The 20,515-nt window shown below is 46.1% G+C and overlaps 1 protein-coding gene across 5 annotated transcripts in view; it reads left to right on the top strand.

Moving 5' to 3' along the window:
• The first annotated feature begins 485 nt into the window (after positions 1-485).
• Positions 486-20,515, top strand: part of BCL11A (BAF chromatin remodeling complex subunit BCL11A) — a 100,347-nt gene continuing 80,317 nt past the window's right edge. The window contains exons 1-2 of one of the 5 annotated variants that reach the window (XM_041756717.1): positions 486-956; positions 8,127-8,456. In XM_041756717.1, coding sequence (XP_041612651.1) covers positions 902-956; positions 8,127-8,456 — 385 coding nt within the window. In that variant the 5' untranslated portion in view covers positions 486-901. The remainder of the gene's footprint in view (positions 957-8,126; positions 8,457-20,515) is intronic. The other 4 variants (XM_041756718.1, XM_041756716.1, XM_041756719.1 and 1 more) reach the window with 4 other exon arrangements.

Genomic DNA, 20,515 nt, shown 5'->3' with positions numbered 1-20,515 from the left:
GCGCGGCGGCGGGGGAAGTGGGTGTGCGCCCGGCGGAGGGTGTCCGGGAGCGACTCTACCTGCCTTCCCTCCGCCCGCGCCTCCCGGGACCCGGGCTGCAGCCTCGCCGTACACTCTCGCCTTTTTTTTTTTTTTTTTTTTTTTTAAGTAATCTTTCATTTTAGGATCCGTGTCCGGGTGGGGGGGGGGTGAGCAGAGAGCACGTCCTGCCCCCCCCCCCACCCCCGCCGCCCCTTTCTTCTCTCCCGGCCACGCTGCCGCCACGGCGCTGGCTGCGGCCACTGGTGAGCCCGCGGCCCCGGCGCCCCCTCCCCTCCCCCGCCCCTCCCCCGGGGGCCGCGTCTGGCGTCTGCGGAGCCCCCCGCCCCGCACCTCCCCCGCCCCGCACTGGCCATTGGCTTGTCCTGGTCTCTTTTTCATGTCCAGCCCCTGATGTGTGTCCATTGGTGTGAGCTTCCCCTTCCCTCCTCCCCTTCTCTCCTGCTCGCCCTGCCCATGTTTTGTGTGTCTCTGTCCATCCAGACTCCTGACGTTCAAGTTCGCAGGGACGTCACGTCCGCACTTGAACTTGCAGCTCAGGGGGGCTTTTGCCATTTTTTTCATCTCTCTCTCTCTCTCTCTCTCTCTCTCCCTCTATCTCTCTCCTCTCTCTCTCTCTCTCTCTCTCTCTTTTTTTTTTTTGCTTAAAAAAAAAAAAAAAAGCCATGACGGCTCTCCCACAATTCATCTTCCCTGCGCCATCTTTGTATTATTTCTAATTTATTTTGGATGTCAAAAGGCACTGATGAAGATATTTTCTCTGGAGTCTCCTTCTTTCTAACCCGGCTCTCCCGATGTGAACCGAGCCGTCGTCCGCCCGCCGCCGCCGCCGCCGCCGCCGCCGCCCGCCCCGCAGCCCACCATGTCTCGCCGCAAGCAAGGCAAACCCCAGCACTTAAGCAAACGGGAATTCTCGCGTAAGTAACCCAATAATAGTAATAATAATTATTAATAATCACGAGAGCGCGCAGGACGAGAAGTAAGAGCGAGGGGGGAGAGAGGGGTGTGTGCATGCATTTTTTAATTTTTTTTCACGAGACGAACCTCCGAGAGTCGGGATAAAAGAGCTTAAAGGGAGGAAGAAAAAAAAAAAAAAAACAACAAAAAACAAAACCCCAAACAAACAAAAAACAAACCTCATCCTATCCCGAACCGCAGCCGTAGACACACTTTTGGGATAGCACGCACCTTTTAATTTTTATTTAATTTACAAAAATGTGACTCCTCCTCTTTCATGCTCTCCGCCGCTTTATTTCGCTTTTCGAAAAGGAATGCAATGATTTCCCCTCCAATTTTGCAAAATAATGAACAATGCTTTGGATGCGAACAACTCTCGGGCAAACCTAGAGGAGGGAGCTGGAGGGGTGGGGGGGGGGGTGGGGAAGGGGGTTGCTTCCACTCACCGAAGGAAGGAAAACGGGGCGGGAGGAGGGAGCCCAAGCCAAAAAAACAATTCCCTGGGAGAAAAGAGGTGAGACTGGCCCTCGGACAGCAGCGCGCTCACGGTCAAGTGTGCACCAGGAGCAAAGTAGTCATCTCCACAATAGTGAGAAAGTGGGACTGCGGGAGGGGGCCCCCCGGCGCTCGGGAGCCCGCCGAGTGCGGAGAGGGGCCGCGGCGGCCGGGAGAGCCTGGAGACCGGGAAGCACGGGAGGCTCGGCCGCCGCTGCCGCCTTTTGTTCCGGCCCGAGGTGGGTGTTTGTCCCGCTGCCTTTTGTGCCGGCTCCTCGCGCCTGCCCTTCCGCGCCGCCGCCGCCGCAGGGCAGGAGCAAGGGCCCCGGGCGAGCGGGAGACGGAGGGAGGGCGCTCGGGCCGCCGCCGCCTGGGTTCCCGCTGCCCGCCCCTCCCGGCCGAGCCTCCGCGGCGGCGAAGGGATGTGAAAAATAAAATAAAAATAAAAACCAAAAATAAAACGAGGCAAGAGGACGTGCCATTTCTTGCCCCCCAGCAGAAGCCCCAAACGCTCGGCCGGCCGTTTTCTGCAACGCTCTCCTCTTGGGCTCCCCCACCCCACCCCACCCCACCCCCCCCTGCAAAAATCTCCATCTCTGTTAGAGGGGGGAAAATACGATTACCCCCTTCCCCAAAACCCCTTTAGTTGCAAACTTAGAGCGCCGGCGGCGTGGAGAGGGAGCGAGGAACTCCCTCCTCTTACTATTTTTTGGAAGATTTTCAAAAAAAGTGGAAGTGGATTTTGATTGGGAAAAATCTCGTGTCTGAATGTTTACAAGCACCGCGTGTGCGGGAGCCTCCTGCCAACAAACAGACAGAGGACCGAGCGCGGCGCGGCAGCCCGGGAGCGGGCGGCGGCGGTGGCCGGGCCTCGCCCGGGCCTCGCCGGGCCTCGCCGCGCCCCCGCCCTGCTCGGGATCGCCCACCCCGCGCCGGCCGCCCGCCCGCCCGCCCGCACCGCGCAGGCCGTGCCGCGACTCCGCGCCAGCCGGGTCCACGGGCCACTCTCGCCCCCAGCACAATGCCCAGACCTCCTCCCAGCCCACCAGACCGGGAGCTCGGCGGGGGAGAAACTCGCCTTTGCGAAGCATTTTTATTTTTCAAAGCAGCTGAAAAAGCGCGTCTGCAGCCCCCTCCCCCGCCCCCCGAGGTTCTTGTCCTCCGCTCCGGACCGCGGGGAGGTCACCACGTGCTTTCTCTGCCCCCCTCCCACCAGGTCTGGCCAACCTGCCCCCCCCCCGCCTCCCGATCGCTGCCAGGCCAGGTGTGTGTGTGCAGGGAGGTGGGGGGGGGGCGGTGAGCCGGTTTTGGGGGGGGATTTGGGGAGGTGGGCACAGTAGTATGTGCAAGTGTGTGTTTTGGGAGTGCTGGATCCCCGGACGCCGTGCACCCCACTCCGAGTTCCTGCCCTCTAACCGGGGCCTGTCTCGGTCAGAGCTGGGGGGGGGGGGGGCGGTCCTTTTGAGTCTTTATGGGGTTGGTGGCCGGGTTACTGCGTCCTGGCTAACAGAGTGCGTCTGGGAAGGCGGGCGGTGGGCACTTGGGAAAGTTTGGCAGCGGGGCAGAGAAAGGCTTGAGAGGCCCCACATCCCTTCCCCTCCTCCTTCGTGCCCCTTGTTTTAATTTTCGATGCGATTTAAAAACACCCCCTATGCCCAGTGTTGTATTTATTAAAGGGTTGACGGGGCCGGGGGCGGGGGGGGGGGGCTGTTGCGCGCAGGGAGTTGGATTTTTCACTAGGCCCTGGAACTTGTCACACACTTCGGAAGCTCCCCCGCCCCGGCACGTTGCGGGGCCCTCCCTCTCCCCACCCCCGCGCATCCCTCCCTCGTCGCTCTCCCCCGCCCCCCACTCCCCCGGCCGCGCCGGATGCGGAGCAGACGCGGCGCGCGGCGGTGTGAAGTTACAGCCCGGCCAGGTACCGGCGGGAAGGAAGGGCCGCGTTCGCAGGACTCGGGAAAGCCGGGCCCTTCTGCGGAAGGATGCACTGGGGGCGCAAAGGACGAGCGCAGGCGTGCGGTCCGGGCTGCTCCCCTGCCCCCCCCCCCCCCGCCCCGGGTGCATCTCGGGACCCTCCAAGCTGGGTGGGCTCAGCCGCCCTCTAGCCCGGCCTCAGCGCGGCCTTTGGGTCAGGGACCAGGCCGGAGGGGGGCGCGGGGGCCGCTGCTTTCTCATTTTCTGGGTGCGCAGAGGGGGCGGGAGCCGTTCGGGCCTTCAGGACCCCCCCTCCCCCCCAGCCCTCCGCTTCCCGGGCTGAGTGAGCCGTTCGGTCGCTAGGAGGCAGAGCAAGATCAAGAAAGCTCAGCGAACTTGAACCTGTACCAGAGCCTCCCCCACTCCCAGCTCCGCGTTTCTCGGCCGGGGAGGGACGAGCTCTGCGAGGGTGGGGGTGGGGGAAACGGACGGTTAGACTGAATTCCCTTTTCTCCCCCCCCCCCCATCACCCCTTATGTCTTTGTTCTTCATTTTGACTTTAAAAATGCTTCTGGCCGGGGCTGCGGAGGAGCGCAGGGGAGCGCGGCCGGCACCCCGGTGCGCAGGGCGCGGAGTGCGGTGCAGTTTTCGCTTTCTCTCGGGGCGGGCATTCTTGGGGGTAGGGGGAAGAGGGGAGGACGCGCTCCCCGCCTTCCAGGCCAGGCCGAAGGGCGGGATCCAGCAAGTTTGCACCGAGTCTCCGGGCTCACTTCTTCTAACCCCCGCACCCCCCGCGCGAAGCACGGACAACGGCGGCTCCGGCGGGCTGGCTCGGCGGCTCCGCAGCCGGCTCCCGGCCCCCCGCCCCCCGCCCCCCGCGGCTCTCGCCTCGGAGCCCGAGATCGCAACAATAGTCATAGTTATCATCATAATGATGCGGGCCAGCAGCATCATTAATAATGAATAAACCGCAGCCGCCGCCGCCGCCGCCGCCGCCGCGCTGCGCACACTCGTGCCCGGAATTGCGGGAGAAATTGCGTTTGCAGAGATTCCCCCCCCCCACCCCCGCCCGCCCCACAAAAGTGAAAAAGTGTGAGCCTGGGGGCCCCAGGATGGATTTCAGGGTCCGCGCTTTGAGGCGTGTGCGGTGGTTCCGAGGCTGCACCGGGGCAGACCGGCCGAGGTTTGCGAGCCTCGCTCCCCCTTGCTCCAGCCCGCGGGGCCCGGGAACGGCGGCCGCCCCGAGGCCCAGCCCCGCGGCGGCGGCGGCGGAGGCGGCAGCGGGGGCCCCGGGCTGCCCGTCGCCTCCCGGCCTGGCCCGGGCCCCGCGGCCCGGCAGCCGCCGCTGCACGTGTTTGCAGCGAGCGCGGCCGCAGGCTGCAGCCAGCAAGCTGCTTGCTTTGTGCCTCCGAGTCCCGGCGCCCAACTTCACTTTCTGCAAAGCCCGCCCCCGCCGGGCCCCCTGCCCCGGGCCGTCGCCCCAGCCTCCGCTTTTGTTTCTTTGCTTTTCCTCAACGCGTTTCAGACTCGGTTTGCTTCCTTACCCTGTTAAGACAATCAAAAGGAAGGACTTGGAAAGCAAACTTGAAGGCATAGCTCCTTCCCCCTCCCCCTCCCCCAGCAGCCCTCGTTTCCCTCGCTTCTTCCCTACATTTCTTATAAAGCTTTTTTTTTTTTTTTCCCCCTTCTTTAAATTTATTCCTTTGCAACTGCAGAGAGGAAGGAGAGCTCAGTCAGCCGCTGGGGCATTGAGACGTTCCAGTCTGTGTTGCTGTTTCAACGCAGAAGCATTTTATTTTCTATTTCTTTCGATCCTTGTGGAGAATTCGCGGCTAATTATTATGATTATTTGCCCACTCCCTTCCACTTCAGTCCTGGACTCCCCGCTTTGTAGCGGGAGGTTTAGGCCGGAGCTTAGAAACGGTGGTATTGTGGGGGCGAAGGAGGATGGAGTTGAATTGAGGGAGGGGGTAAAATGGCTGAGGTTAGGAATGTTTTTAGGGAAAGAGGAATTTGCATTAAAATACAGAGAAATTATCAGATGCCCAGAAAGGAAATGTTGATTACCACTGAGAAAAGATGTCAATGCAAATCAGTAGACTACACCAAGAGAATTGTATTTTCATATTTTCTTTGTGCCCCACTTCGTCTCATTTTTAATAGTATAGCAGCAATAATAAGAACACGTTTTGGTATTTCTCTGAACATTACTGGCCAAATGTTTTGCAAGAAGCCCGATGTTAGACGTATTTCATACATTAGGATATAATTCTTGTTAATTAGCAATAATTTACGTTAAGAGCATAGAAAATGTTGAGGTTACAGGTTTTATATCTGTACATTTGATCATCTTGTTATTTTCAAGAACTTTGCCTCCTATAAAATTAATTAGGTGAAATGTGGAGGTGTAATCAGCAACCTCTGAATTACCACTTCATTTCCTGGTTTTGATTGTAAATCAGTTCAGTCACTACATTTAGAAGACTTTAACCAAGTCTGTTTGCACCGCATTACCTTTAACTATTTGATACCTAGGAGAATATTTCCTTTTGCTCCTAAATAATATTTCCACTTTCAGAAATATGTCAGGCCTTGGGGATAAAAAAAATAATAATAAAACAACAACAAAAAAACAAATCTTAACGGTGGAGTTTAAAAAATGGGGTTTTTTTTGCAAAGGTTCTCCGTAATACTAACTTCAATAAAACAAAATATTATCTCTGAGTCTTTCTTTAATCTGTATACCTCAGAACTTGTAGTTAATGCTGAACAGCAACCAAAAAAAAAAAAGCCATTATTTGTCAATGTGTACTTCAAAATCCTTAATTCAAATAGCAGGGATCTTGGAGATGACTTCCCTATTCGGTTCCTCACTTGGCCAAAATGAAAGCAAATGTAGAGAAAATTGACATAGAGGCATAATGCAAAAGCACTTCCGTTTATCTCCTTTTATTTGAAAAGCATGCATGTGTGTTCTGTATTTATCTTTTGGTGGGTATGTTGGGCAAAGAAACACAAGTGCTTACCTTGCTGTCTTTATTAGTGGGAATATAACCTTCATATTCCTGTGGTGACCTTATGTTAAATTAGGAGGAGTACCAGAGGCTAGAAATTATGACATGTCCTACTTGAGCACAGGTGCAGCTAGGCAGGGCTCTCTCAATATTATTTCACCCAGCACATCTGGGAGTTACTCCAGATCTTCCCCCTCAATATTCAGCCTGGGTAGGGTTGAAATAAATTTAACCTGAGTTCACTGGATTTTTGCACTTTATCAAAATCGGTTCCAATATTCTACACTCAAATTAAAATCTATTTTTTGATTCTCTGTGGCTTTAAGTTCATTAAATGTGAAATTGGCAGCTTGCTAAAGAAGGTCAGACTGATTAACTGTTTAAGACTTGTACATTTTCTGCTTCAGTTTTATTAACTGGCAGCATCCTGGATGTGTTTTGTATTTTGTGATTTTTTTTGGTGTGGGGGGAGATAGAATCAGACTTCGGTTTCAGGAGCAGAGACTTACCAACTCTCTTTTCCCTTTTGGAAGGTTAAAAAATGATAGAAGCTGTTCAAATGAGATGCTGGAGTATTTTGGTGCAAAGTTAAAAAAAAAAAAAAGGAAACAGGAATGAAAGACATATCTACCTTGTTATACCATCCGCTGGTGATTATGTGTGTAGAAATAGTCCCATAATGAAGCGTTTTGGAGCTCATTCAGAAAATTAGTCAACTTTGACAACATTAGGCGAAGTATTTCAAGTCTGAAGAAAGGACTTCTCAGCCTTGTTCTGAAATGTGGCGTTTGCTTGACCATTCTGATTTTTATGTGATGGAGGCCACCAAGTGCAAACATGTTTAGAATATTTTAGGCATTCCTTTCTTCAGAATGAAAAAATGACTAATTGGCTTATTTTCTTAAGTACTCGAAAGTATCCCATTTAGCTAATGTGTCTGAGAAGAATTGCCAGTGAATTTGGTATTTCTTTGATTTTGTGGCACTGCTGAGAGTGAGATCAGAAAGGTTTTTGGCAGTATGAATTATGCTGCGTTATGATTATTATTTAGATCCGTTTCACAGGTGAATGCAGTCGTTTTCTTATTATGGCGGTGTAAATGTGGCACATTTTCTGTGTGATATAGTAGCTTTCTAATTTATGAAGCCATGTCTCTGTATACTTAGGAGTATATACATTCACACACAAAGGATGTGTGTGTTTATTCACCTCTCTTTTTGTTCGTTGATACAATATACAACTTCGTCTAGAGGAAAAAAAAGAAATAAATTTGGTTTCAATCCATGTTTTTACCAGTTTGGGGGGGGGGTAGTTATTATTGAAGCTTTCTTTATGTTCCCTGCTTTAACTATTTATTTATTTAACAGTCAACATTGTTTCTAAACTCGCAAACCAGACACAGTTTACAGTGTGCCTGTGTGTGTGTGTGTGTGTGTGTGTGTGTGTGTGTTTTCTCAGGAGTTAGGCAAGTCAGATAGTTTTCTTTAAATATATGATGATTTGCCTCATTGATAAATTTGCTTTCTTGTTGATAACCTCCACATCCTTATGCGTTTTAGGTGCGCCTGTTTTCTGGATATTATATGAAGGAGACTAGAAACACTTTACATGTTATGGTGGGATGGGATGGGGTTGAGAGTGTATTTCCCCCTTTTCTCTCTCTTCTCTGGCGCTCTAATAATTGTGCTTTTGTTTCTCCAACCACAGCCGAACCTCTTGAAGCCATTCTTACAGATGATGAACCAGACCACGGCCCTTTGGGAGCTCCAGAAGGGGACCATGACCTCCTCACGTGTGGGCAGTGCCAGATGAACTTCCCATTGGGGGACATTCTTATTTTTATCGAGCACAAACGGAAACAATGCAATGGCAGCCTCTGCTTAGAAAAAGCTGTGGATAAGCCACCTTCCCCTTCACCAATCGAGATGAAAAAAGCATCCAATCCCGTGGAGGTTGGCATCCAGGTCACGCCAGAGGATGACGATTGTTTATCAACGTCATCTAGAGGAATTTGCCCCAAACAGGAACACATAGCAGGTAAATGAGAAGCAAGGAGAAAAGCTGTTTGCATGTTTTCTTTTCATTTTCAGAGGTGCTGTAGCCAAGCACTAAGGAGTGGTGAAGTGCTTTCTGTATTTCTCCATGTGACTGTCCACGACAGCCCTGTAATGTTAAAGTAATCATTCCTATTGCTTACGTCCAGAACACAAAAAAATAAATATTTTCCACTTCACTGAGTCAGATGTAGGTGGTACACACACCTGATACCCTCTCTCTGGATCTCCTGATGCTGAATCTCTTTCTCTTTTTTTCTCTCCCCTTCTCATTTTTAAGTGTTGAACCATACCAGACCTGGCCCAGTTTCCACTGTCCCTTTCCAGCCATGGTGACAAGTCAGAGGCAGAAGTGGCCATATAGCCATTTGCTAGTTTGGCCGATGACCTCTTTGTGTCAGAACACCTGGTCAGACCTCCCTAGGGGTACAGTTAGTTCTCAAGGCTTCCACGAAGTGGGGTGGGCTGGCAGGGCGTTGGGGAGTGGGTAGAAAGAGTTAACTGAGCTTCAGGGCTAGCCTTGGATCCATATTGGCTGTCAGCCCGTATGGGGCTGTAATTAAACACAGCCCCGTGGTGGGATGACACCGTGACCTTGACTTTAAGATGCCATTTTCGACTGGCCAGGCCAGAGTAGAGAGGGCAGTTGCTGAAGCGCACAGACATGCTTACTCGAAAAGTTTAAGGGCATGTTGGAAATTTCAAAAGGTTGGTTTGACAGGAACGGCTGCTCCCTGCAGCCTGCCTCCTCAGCTAAATGATAAATGCTTCTCTGTGCTCTCTCTTGTCTCTGATGTGGTTTTGACAGATGTATCTTGATTTTGTTTGTGGTTTACACAACCACATGTCACCCTTACAAATGTCCAGTCCAGACTTCCACTGTTTCTGCTATAACACAATGCAAAAATTCTCTTGGAAAAATACATACACATATTCAACAGCTCTCCTTCCTTTGGCTAATTTCAGCAGAGAGGTAGCTGGGTGTGTGGGTTTCTCACGGGGGAAAAGGAATTCACGGCTAATAGAGGGACTTAAATCCCTACTCTAAGTGGCAAACAGCAACCCTATATAGTGACCCCTAAAACATTTTTTTGGGGTGAAACAACAGTGATTGAACAGGCAAGCCAAAGTGAATGCAGAGTCAAAGATGCCAAGCCTGTTGATGGATCCCTTTCTTCTATTTCCCCCTGCCCCCTCCCCTAAAAGGCAGAAGGTTTGTTCAGTTTTAAGAAAGATAGTGCATATAATCAATTGATTCACTGAAACTTGTCTTTCTGACCTAGTTTGACCACAAAGTTGAACTGTAGTAGGTCAGTGGTCCAGAGGGGATTAAATGTCGTATTATTTCTCCTTTCCCCCTCTGGAATTTGATCATTAAAATCAAACGTGACATTTTCTTTCTTTCTTTTTCTTTCTTTCTTTCTTTCTTTCTTTCTTTCTTTCTTTCTTTCTTTCTTTCTTTCTTCTTTTGAATGCTTCCTGCATTAACAGATACTTTTCCTTTAGTCAAATGAGAAATATTTTTCTAGAATGCACCACATTTAGCTTATGTGACATGTAGGTTAAGATTTTATCCGCCCCCCCCCCCCACCGCCTCCCCCTACCCCCAGTAGGATATGGCAATGACCATTTCCATGTGCTGTCTTGTGACTGGAAGGAAAACGTAAGGCATGATTAATGAAGCAAGAGCAAGCGGAAGGGGATTTGTCGTCTTCGGAGATCCAAAGCCTTTCTAAATCACCAAATATGGAGTAACACTTGCGTGATGTAACATCGTATTTACATATCGAGCTGCTCGTTTAAAAGACAAAACACAGTGTCTGTCAAGCAGGAATTAAAACCACACTTCTTACTGAGGTCCCAAATAGGTTATTCACTCTCAGATTAACCAGCTCCAAAATTCTGTGCTTCTGTACTTAGAAGAGGAATCTAAAAGCTGGGGGTGGGGGGGGTGGGGGGGTGGGGGAGGCACTATAGTGAAAGCTTTTTACTGTGATGGTTGTGAATCTCCATAAGGAAAGAAAAGATATTTTCCTTAACTTCTGGTTGTCATAAAGGTGGTTTTTTTTTTCTCCTTAGGACCTTGTACAATAGCAGAGCCTAGGGAAGCACCCCGCCCTGCCCAAAACCAAAAACAAAGAAAGGAAAAAGAAAGGAAAGCAAATTTAAAATATGTTTTAGAGTGCTAGTACTAAATAATTTCTCTGAGATGAAAAACAATGTAGGATGCCTAAGATATTCAATGGGTGCAGTAGTGCTGCAACCCAGGTGAGGTAAACTTTTCATGCAGAAAAAATGACAAAGCCTTGATTCCTTTCATTGTATTTAGTCACCTGTTCCCACCCTGGAATTGGCTGGACATAAATAGCGTGGTCACATCTCAAAGCGAGATGTCAGTAACTGGAATCACGACTTCTCATAATTCACAGTAATGAATTAAGAGTTTCCTATGGTGAAATTAACATTCTAGCATTGCACATAAATTAAGATGCCCTGGCCTTCAGGTGCCTCTGAAGGGAAGTTCTAGAAGACGGCTGTGCACTACTAGCCCATTTCTCTCAGGCACGTCTTCACGATTCCAAGTCTGCTTTTCTTTTTATGGTGAGGAAGGAAACAATAAGGGTAATCATTCAGGAGATATTTGAATTGTGTCACAAAAAGAAAGGAGAAGCGATGCTCCATATTAGGAGAGAGATCTATTGATGAATCTCTAGAAGAATATGTTTGGCAACCACATAAAAGGTAGTCATTTAAGTGCGCTGTGTAGGAAAGGTTTTATTAAAGTGATGTAAGTTGGATTTGAGCTCACTGTGTGCTCTGTGCCATTTTATAGGCAGGAAGCAGGAATAAAACAGTGACAGATTTTCCTGAGATAAATAAAGCTTAGAATTTGGGGCTTTCAGATAGGAGAATAAGGTAGAGTTCTTTAAATCCTTAGTAAAGTGATAATGCATTTTGACGGCACATAGGCCTCTCCAAGAGGAGCGTTTGTTAGAAAGGATGATTTTTACCTGGCAAATAGAGGAGTCTGTGCTCCAGCCCTTCACCCATGTACGTGTGTTAACTGCACACATCTACATTAATCAGGTTGCTTTTTCATTTTATTCAAATACTCAAAATGTTGTGTGGCTGTGATCCATTGAGACGGTTGAAATAGTATTAATTTAACTGGAAACGAGCAGGTTATATTGTGTGGGGCCCAGTTCATGTATTTGTGTGTCAGATATTCACCAGGAGGTATTAGCAGCCTGTGACTGGCAGTCAGAGCTTTTAATAGGGGTGTTGTTTTATTTTCTAGTCTCATATTTTATGATGGGGGAAATATTCATCAAAGACTAGTGAATGTGAAACTGCTGTTCACTTATAGGAAAGGCCAAAAATACTATCCCACAGTGTCAGATTTGAGGTTTTGGCTTATTATACACAGAAAGCGTCAAATTAGGATTGGGCTGTCATGAAGTTCACTTTTTAAGAGAATGGGAAAAAAATATGACCAGTGCCATAAAATGTAGTAAAATCTGCTACTATTGATAAACGTTGGGATTTTTTTTCTCCTTAAAATCCTGAATAGAGGCCTTTATATCAGGATATTTAAAAATTGTTTGCTTAGGCAATAATATACCTTATCACTAGATAAAAATATGTGGGACAGTTACTCTAATGGAGGGAGAAATACTCATTCAAAACAGAAATACATCAGCATGTTACTTAAAGGTAAATCAAGTATGACATACTTATGCTTTTCAGAATTCAGAAAATCAACTTGCCTTTTTCTTTTGTACCCATACTAGTTCTTTTGCAAGCTCAGACTGAATTTGGGATGTGTTTGTCTACTTCATGGCGTAATTGTAAATGAGACTATAAATTATAGTATCCTAGTATGACTACTTATTTTTAATTTCTCTTTGTGTGATTCTGAATAAAAACCACTGACTTCTGAAGTGAATTTTTAGCATGGCAGCTAAAACAGAAAACAACAAACCAAAAACGCTCCAATATACTGGTGAACATTTTACTTACCTTCCGAGTCCAGAGAATAGAGAATATGGTTTCTTTATATATATCTAGGATTTTCATTGGGAGCCTGTGTTTGTGAGGCCACTACCCAAGGACTCATGTTCCTGAGTCTGGGAGTCCCATATACAAGCTGTATTTGTAAATACGACCGAGAAAGGTTGTGAACTGGCAGCTTGGATGTTTTGTCAAAGTACAATGTCAGAGAAACTCTCTCTAAGACAAATTGTAAATAGAACTGTCACAGTGATTGCATGATTGAGCCACAGAAGTGTCTTACAATTGTTGGCATTGTCAGAGGACTTTTGAAAGCTTAATTAAACACAGTGGCCCGCATGGCTGCTAAATTTACTTCGGAAGGCCAAAAAGGAAAAAAAAAAATCTAAAATGTGGAAGATCCCAAAGATCCCAAAGTTCTTCAGACGTGACACTTTCCGTGACACAGAAAAGAGGCATTGTGCATTTTCCTAGTTGTCTTTTATAAATAATAGTTTTGAGAATAGGGCCACGTGATATGAAGATCATCCTGTGTGTGATGTAGAGATTGTGTTAGTTTTTCTGTCTCCTGCTGTTACAGACAGTTAATGTAAAAATGGCCTTTTATTGGAAACACAAATATGTATTCACTTCAGGAACAGGAGCAGAGGGGGAAAGTTTCCCTCCCCATTCTCTGTGTTCATTCTGTGAAAGCTTAAAAAAACAGTGCTGTGATTTCTTAAATCACCCCATTCCCTGTGTTGCAAGTTGTGCCTTTTACTTTAAAGGGTCTGAAATCTGTTTTGCACACCTTTCTCCTAGTGAATGTGGCATTTAATTGTGGAGCTGCCCATGGGCTGGAAAATGCAACTGGGTGTAGAAACGTGCAGGCAATGTCAGGACAGCGAACCTTAAGCTCACGGAAGAGGAGAGTTGGATGCATATTAATGGCACATTTTCGAGTCCTGGAAAATCATTAATTTCACACCGCAGCCTCAATGTAGTTTGGCTAATGTGGGAGGACTAAATTGGAGTATATAACAAACGTGCGAGTCCTAGGGAAGCATTTTTCAGAATTTCGTGATTTCTTAAGTGAAAGTATTTAATAAAGGAGAATAGATGAATGGTGGCTGTGCACACCAGTCAGTAAGAAAGGAGGGAAAGTTTGGCTTTCCTTTGGGGGAAAACACGAAATTGAACCAAAGTAGCACAGCTAGGGAGATGCACCGAGACTGCAGCATTCAGTGTTAATTTAATGTACTTTGGTTGGTCTGTTCACACCCTTTACTGCACAAAGGAATCATTTGACAAAATTTACCCCAAGCCCAAGTCTGTTTTTACATACCGTAGTACCAGCTTTGTGCAGTAAAAAGCACTTAGCATCAAACTGGACCCAGCCTGGCACCTTGCCACTTTTTTAGCAACAGATTTAATCACCAAGGATCTTTAGTACCTTTCTGCTTGTTCAGATTTCATTTGGGTCATGGTTATGTCAGCAATGTTGTTATTACAAGGATTAAAAAAGAAAAAAGATTTTAACTTGGTGCCCATTTTTAACATTGTCTCAAATCAAGCAGGTTTTTGTTTTATGTGTCAATTTGGAGGACATTAATAAAGTTCATAAATATGTTCAGACTATATAATTTAATGGCTAATAACCAGTACTTTTTTATTTTGTAAGACGAATAGAAAACTGGCCATTGTATCCCTCCCTCCTCTGTTCTTTCCTCCTACCCAGGTAAATAAGCATCCTTAAACTGCTTCTCCCCTTTACTTCCAGGGTATAGAGGCTCTGGCCAATATCAGTAAATTTACCTTTGTAATTTGCCATGTAGTTTTTACAACAATGACCTAATTAATTTGAGCACGAACCATATTATTGCTACTAGAGTCATTTTCTGTCACAAACTTAATTTCCAGGAAATGTAACCTGACGAATAAGAATGCTTTAGCTCTCCACATGTGCTCCTAGAGACCAAAGGCAGATTTAAAATAATAATAATAATAATAATAATAATAATAATAATAATAAAATGCCAGCATTATTAAAGCCAGTATGCTTGATGCCAAACTCAATTTGAAGCCAGTAAACATCAGACTGTATTTCTAATCAGTTTTAGAATGTAACGTATTCCATATTGGGCTCACTGGAATCTGTCTCCCTGCTTTTTACTGGCCAGCTGCACTCCCTATGCATTTTTAAAACATTTCAGCAAAGGCTTTTGCTGTTCTTAGCAGGGTTAGTAACTTGGGGTCTATTTCTAAGCTCATTCGTCATTCTGCGATGGCATTGAGTTAGGTTGGCAAGGGAAGGATTTGAAGCATGGGGGGTGGTGAGGTCACTTCTGACCCCAGCAGGGAATAGGTGAGCTTCATTTGCCTTTACAATAGGCGCACAGTTACTGCACCTTGGAGGAGCTCTCAGGTACCGCTCAGATGGGCGCATGTAAATGCCCTGTCAGATGCGGAGCCGGAATATTAATGCCTCTTCCACCACCGCACCATAATAAAGCTGTACACAGCAAGCTTAATATGCAGCTAGTCTGGGGAATTGTGTAAACTTAGATAGCCCAGTGTGAAAGACAGCAATGTAAAAATGCTCGATATGCTACAGTTTCCATTCTCGTTCTCCTTTGATCTATTGCAAAATGAAAACATCATCCTTTCCTCCTCTTGGAGTTGTCTCCCCGACGCTGCCACCTCCCAATCCACCACCAGAATTTTTTGCATGTGTGGTATGGAGAAATGCGACATAATTTGTTTCATATGGTTAATTACAGGCGTTTGAATATTTAAAATTTTAAATAGCCGCAGTTCCAGCTTTTCCTGTTAAAAGTATGTGATTTGAACAAAGGGAATACAGTGTAAATATTTGTGGTGATTTGCAACACCCCTCTTTCCCCATTAAACACACACGCGCGCGCGCACACACACATATACGCGCGCACACACACAGACACTCGGTTTAGATCTAGTGCTGACTTAAAAGACTGCTGTACCTTCAATGTATACTTTTTTTTTTTTTAACCAACTCTCGACTGGAACTCCATTAAAAGCATTTTGCCATTATTTTTGAGTCCACCGTTGCTTGAGATTTTAAAGAGGATCTTCATAATGTGTTCATTTAACAGAATCAACAGCTGTCAGAACCAGTTGTGGTAAATCCACAAAACGTACAAAAGAAAATACGCACGTTTCCTGAAACAAAACACTTGGAAAAATAAGCTGCCAAGAACTGGCAAATGAGAAGTTTGCAGACAGGGAACCGGAGTGTTTCATCTCTTGGTTCACCCTGGAGACTGATGTGAGCGGATCTGATGCAATGCCCCTGGAAGGTTTACCTGGCCAGGTGGCTGCTCGGAGGCAACGCGCCCTGCACGCAGGCTGGACTGGGCTGCAACTTGCTCCTTCTTCTGCCTGCCGTTTTTCTTTTTGATCTCTCCAGACAGATAAAATACCAAGTTCGTAGAGTGCTAAACAACAAATTATATCCACTAAAGGTGAGATGATCAGATTTAAACTTCCTGTAAAAGAGGTGAGAAGGCGCCCAGCACACCCTTTTCCAGATAGGGCTGGCAGCGTGTTATGCAGAATTGAATTGGCCCCGCCAGGGAATTCCCAGGGGCACCCCAAAGCAGGCATGTTGATGAAGGGGATACCTGGGGACCTTTGGTCACTCACAATGAGTTTCTGTTTGTATCTTCACTCCTGTTAGCATTGGCGATGAACAATTACACCTACAATTTGATCTTAGGTTTAGATACAGGTGAGTCCCCTGATTAAAAACTCCCATTAAAATGAAGAATGGAATTATTGTGAAGCCTGCGAAGGTGCTTTCAAAAAGAACACAGGTGCTGTTGTGTCCCCCGCCCTCTGGTTTCGGTTTTCTTTTTGAATTTTCTAAAAAGCACAAGGAGGCCTCATGCTAAGCATCAAGACATTTAAATTCATATTCATCAGTTGTTCGTTTTCTTGATATGTAATGATGCATAAAAAAAGCTGCAAAAAAAACCCCACATCTGTTAATTTTTAGAGAAATAAGGTGTAGCTTGGATTCTTACCTTAGTTGGAGCACAAGGCCCTACATGCCATGTTTGATCTTTTACGTTTTAAATATGGAGTTTCTCTTTGGGCCAAAAAAAAAAAAAATCAAACCCCACCAAAACAAAACTCCGAAGCATTTCCCTTTACTGACTCAGGGGATACCATGATTTCATGATTTATTTACATTTAGGGGGCAGCTCACAACGAACCATTTACTGCTCCTTTTAGCCCCCTCCTCCTCCACAAGTCTTCGAGTTCACAGTTAAAACAATACATTAACCAATGTTAAATTTTAAATCTCATGAGTTTCTCTCTCCTACTCCATCCTATCCTAAGCTTAACACACACACACACACACACACACACACACACACACACACACACCAAAACACAACTATTCTTTTACATTTAAAAGTGAACATTGGCTACTGAAGAATGATTTAAAGGCTGCGAAAATTTTTAATAATAAATCGTAACCTTCTCATGTTATGTTTTTGTTATGTTAAGGGGAAAAAATCAATAAGGAAAAATTTAATTCTGATAAAGATACTCTTGGATCTTTGAAAACAACTGCTGTCCTTTTAACTAAAACATTTGAGCAGCTTCAAAGACTATGTATTTCTTCTGATCTTGGAGCTGTGTGACTGGTAGCAAGAAAGAAAAAAAAATCTTATTCTACATACAAGTGGATTGCTTAACAAGTCTGCACAGACACGTACTTGTTTGTACAATAGAGATAAAAATTCCTGTATAAAAATAATTCAGCTGCTGACAGCAGGCATTGTTGTTGGACCTGTCTTTTGTGCTTGTCCCAGCTCTGGGCCCCTTCTCCCCCCTATCTGCTTGGGACAGCTTGCTGCCTGCAGACTCCAGACCAGAAGTTAATTGCTATATATTAAATATATAGGTATTGTACGTAAAGAGGAACATCTCAAGCCTTCCTGTATGCCTTCCACCCTCCCTTCTGATGTGATTGCGGCACTGCCAGCAAGAGGGTGGCAGGCAAACGCTCTAATAGGGAAAATGACTTGAAGGCAGTTAGGGGAAATTTGGCCTTCAGGTCCCATTTGCTCTGCAGTGTAGCATCAGTTTCTAAACTTTTGTTTTTAATCTAATTCTGATTTACTCTGTCACATCCCATATCAACCCTCATTGAACTCTACTCATGTAGAGTAACATTAGTGTCAAACGGAATTGGTCAGGACTGTGGACCTGTGGCTCATACAGATGGTTGTGAATGGGAGTTACATGCAGCTCTGCATCCTATTCTTTCTGATAAATGTTAAAATGTGCCACATTTCTGAGCAGGGCCCACGGATAGGAGAGCGTAGGAACCAGGGATGGTACCTGGGGTCCCCACCCCGCATCTCTCTTCTCTTTCCCACTTCCTCGGTATACCTGCATTTCAGGTAGGAAGATCCATTCTAGGCAAACGCCTGAGGTTGGGGGGTGGCCGTGGGGCAGCAGCGGCAGAGAGAAGTTACTGGAATATTTTGGGTGGGGGTTCAACACAATCACCAAAGCAGAGAGTCTTTTGGGTCCAGAAGCTGAGCACCAAGCACAGGCACGTGGTCCTTTCAGAGCTGTGATTCTCAGTCCGCCTTGTAGGCTGGCTGAGAGAGGACGGAGCGTGTGCTTTCATCTGGGTTGGGTGTATCGGATGGGGGAAGAGGAGGCATTCACTGGGAATTCTATCACTAGAATTTCTTAAATATCATGAGGTTAGTAAGGTGTGAGTTAGCACTCAAGGTGTGAGATAGATACTTCTCCATACTTGTCATTGGGAAGCCTGAAAATTCAAATTCCCACAATGTAATGACTGGGGGTTGGGGGTGGGGGAGTGGTGGACACCACAACTTTCTGAATGTCAGCCAGTGTCTGCATGACCTGTTCCTCTTGAATTAAATGCTGCCACTGCAGAATGGGGGTGGGGGGGGGCTCAGGAAAATAAAAGCCCAACGACAGGGTTTTCACCCCTCAGAAGTAAACCAGATCTCGCTCCTCTGCCTTGTATCCTCTCCTTTCTTGTTCTTTTCCTTTTGGAAGCAGAAACTTCTAAAACGAATGCCACTCCAAGGCGATGAAAAAGCTGTTTTTATACCCCAGTGGATGTTTACACAGGAGACTCAACTTGAGGGGAAAAAGGCTTTTTGGGAGGGTGGTGGGACTCGTGTTAATCTGTTTTGTTGGAGGCCTGTGCAGTATATTGCCTATGAGCAACTCTGGGCTGTTTTTGATAAATTACCATGTTTAGAGATAGGTTTGGCTCTTAAGGGCTTAGTTTTATGAACAAAGTCCGTAACGATGTTTGCAGCCTCTGTTTGTGTCTTAGCCCCTTTGGCTTCACTAGAAGCTCAATGTTTAGTTTAAGCTCAGTCTGGAAGATATAACAATTTTGCATTAAAAAAATGAGGAAATCATAGGAAGAAAAACCCTTTGCTTTTTGGATGAATCTTACTGATAATTTGCTAAAGCTCATTTGAATTTTAAGCACTTCTTTAATCTTCAAAGGCTAAATTGCTTTATGAATATGCATGGTGTGGGCAGACTTCAGTTCATTACCTAGTTGTAAATTCTAATGACCATTAGGTCCTTCCAGTAATTGCGAATTGTTTTGCATTTTTGATTGGCCTATTAACATGTACATTCGGTGCACATCAGGCTGGCCTGTCAGCCTGCTGAAGGAGAAAAAAAAGGTGAAAATTGTTTATAGCACCAAGATTCTTAGATTTTCAATCTTGCAAAATTGATGATGTAAAAAAATTAAAGCAGTGTTTTTTCTTCTCAAGATTGAAAGTTCACCAAGAGATTTGACATATTTAATTTACATGATGACTTTGCACTCCTTCATTAATGCAATTTGCATATGAAGCTGTTGTTAATCACTTTTGATCATGTTTTGTGTATTAGCTGCCTCAGTGGCTCTCCTCCTCGGATGCCCCAGTAGAAAGGAGCAAAATGAGGCATCTTCTTGCCAAGTTTCCTTTAGTGAATTGAGGAATTAGAAGTCTAACCTTGAGTAATTACATATGTTTTATCCGTTTTCTTTTAACGTTAAGTACAGTTTGTGGAAGTGTTGGCTGGAAGTCGTTCTCATTTGGGGAGAAGACTGTAAAATTTAAGTGTATGATTGAGGCACATCCAGATCTGTGCAGAAATACGTACTGCCCGACCCTGTTCCCCCACGAAAGTTGTCGGGCAGTTTCATTGTTAAGCAGTTTGATGTCAGAGGGACTTGAATTTTCCAGCTTATTAAGACATCAGGCTTCTCCTCTGGAAGGGAGAAGGCTACAAAGTACAGACAGAGCTTTGCAACAATGCTTTGGGTTTCTTCCTTGAATATGTGGCTAGCACCTGCACGGCTTGGGCTTGGGCTTGGCTGACTTATTTACCTTGGAGTTCAAGTAAGTCTTCCGGTGGCCTAGTCCAGTTTCTGCTCTCAGCTGCTCTGTCTGTGTCCTCCCCTGGTCACGAAAGTAAATCATGGTCCCTGGGCTCTGGGTTGCCTCCTTCAAGGTACACAAGTGCCCTGGTTGTGAAAACAAGGTGCTAACTAACGGTTTCCAATTTTTGAGAGCCTGTGATTTTGGTATTTGCCCTTGCTTGTTGAATAGCCTGTGCTGTATTATTGATGCTCATCTTTGGTCTATGAGTTTATCACTGGTTCACAAGCAGAATCAGAACACGGAAACTGATATTCTGATTAAAAGGAATGTTTAATGAAAGAAAATAAATTGTGATGGAAAATGAACAGTGTGTAAGAGACAGAACTACAATTTTAACCTCCGAGGGACCCTAGCACTGCCCTACCGTGACTTCCATCCATACCATGCTAAAAGCATGCTTCAGTTCAAAGTTGTTAATATTCAGCTGGGAAACAGTATCCAGAACACAAATAAATTATTAAGTGCATGAACTTTTTAGGCAGTAAGATGAACTGATGGGGTCCATCTGTGAGATCCAGGGGCTTTTTATTTGTGTGTGTCGAGCGATTTTGCCCTCTCCGAC

This window comes from Vulpes lagopus, chromosome 5 (assembly GCF_018345385.1).
Source record: "Vulpes lagopus strain Blue_001 chromosome 5, ASM1834538v1, whole genome shotgun sequence".
NCBI lineage: Eukaryota > Metazoa > Chordata > Mammalia > Carnivora > Canidae > Vulpes > Vulpes lagopus.
Note: the sequence above shows the minus strand (reverse complement) of the source record. Positions and strands in the feature narration are given on the sequence as shown.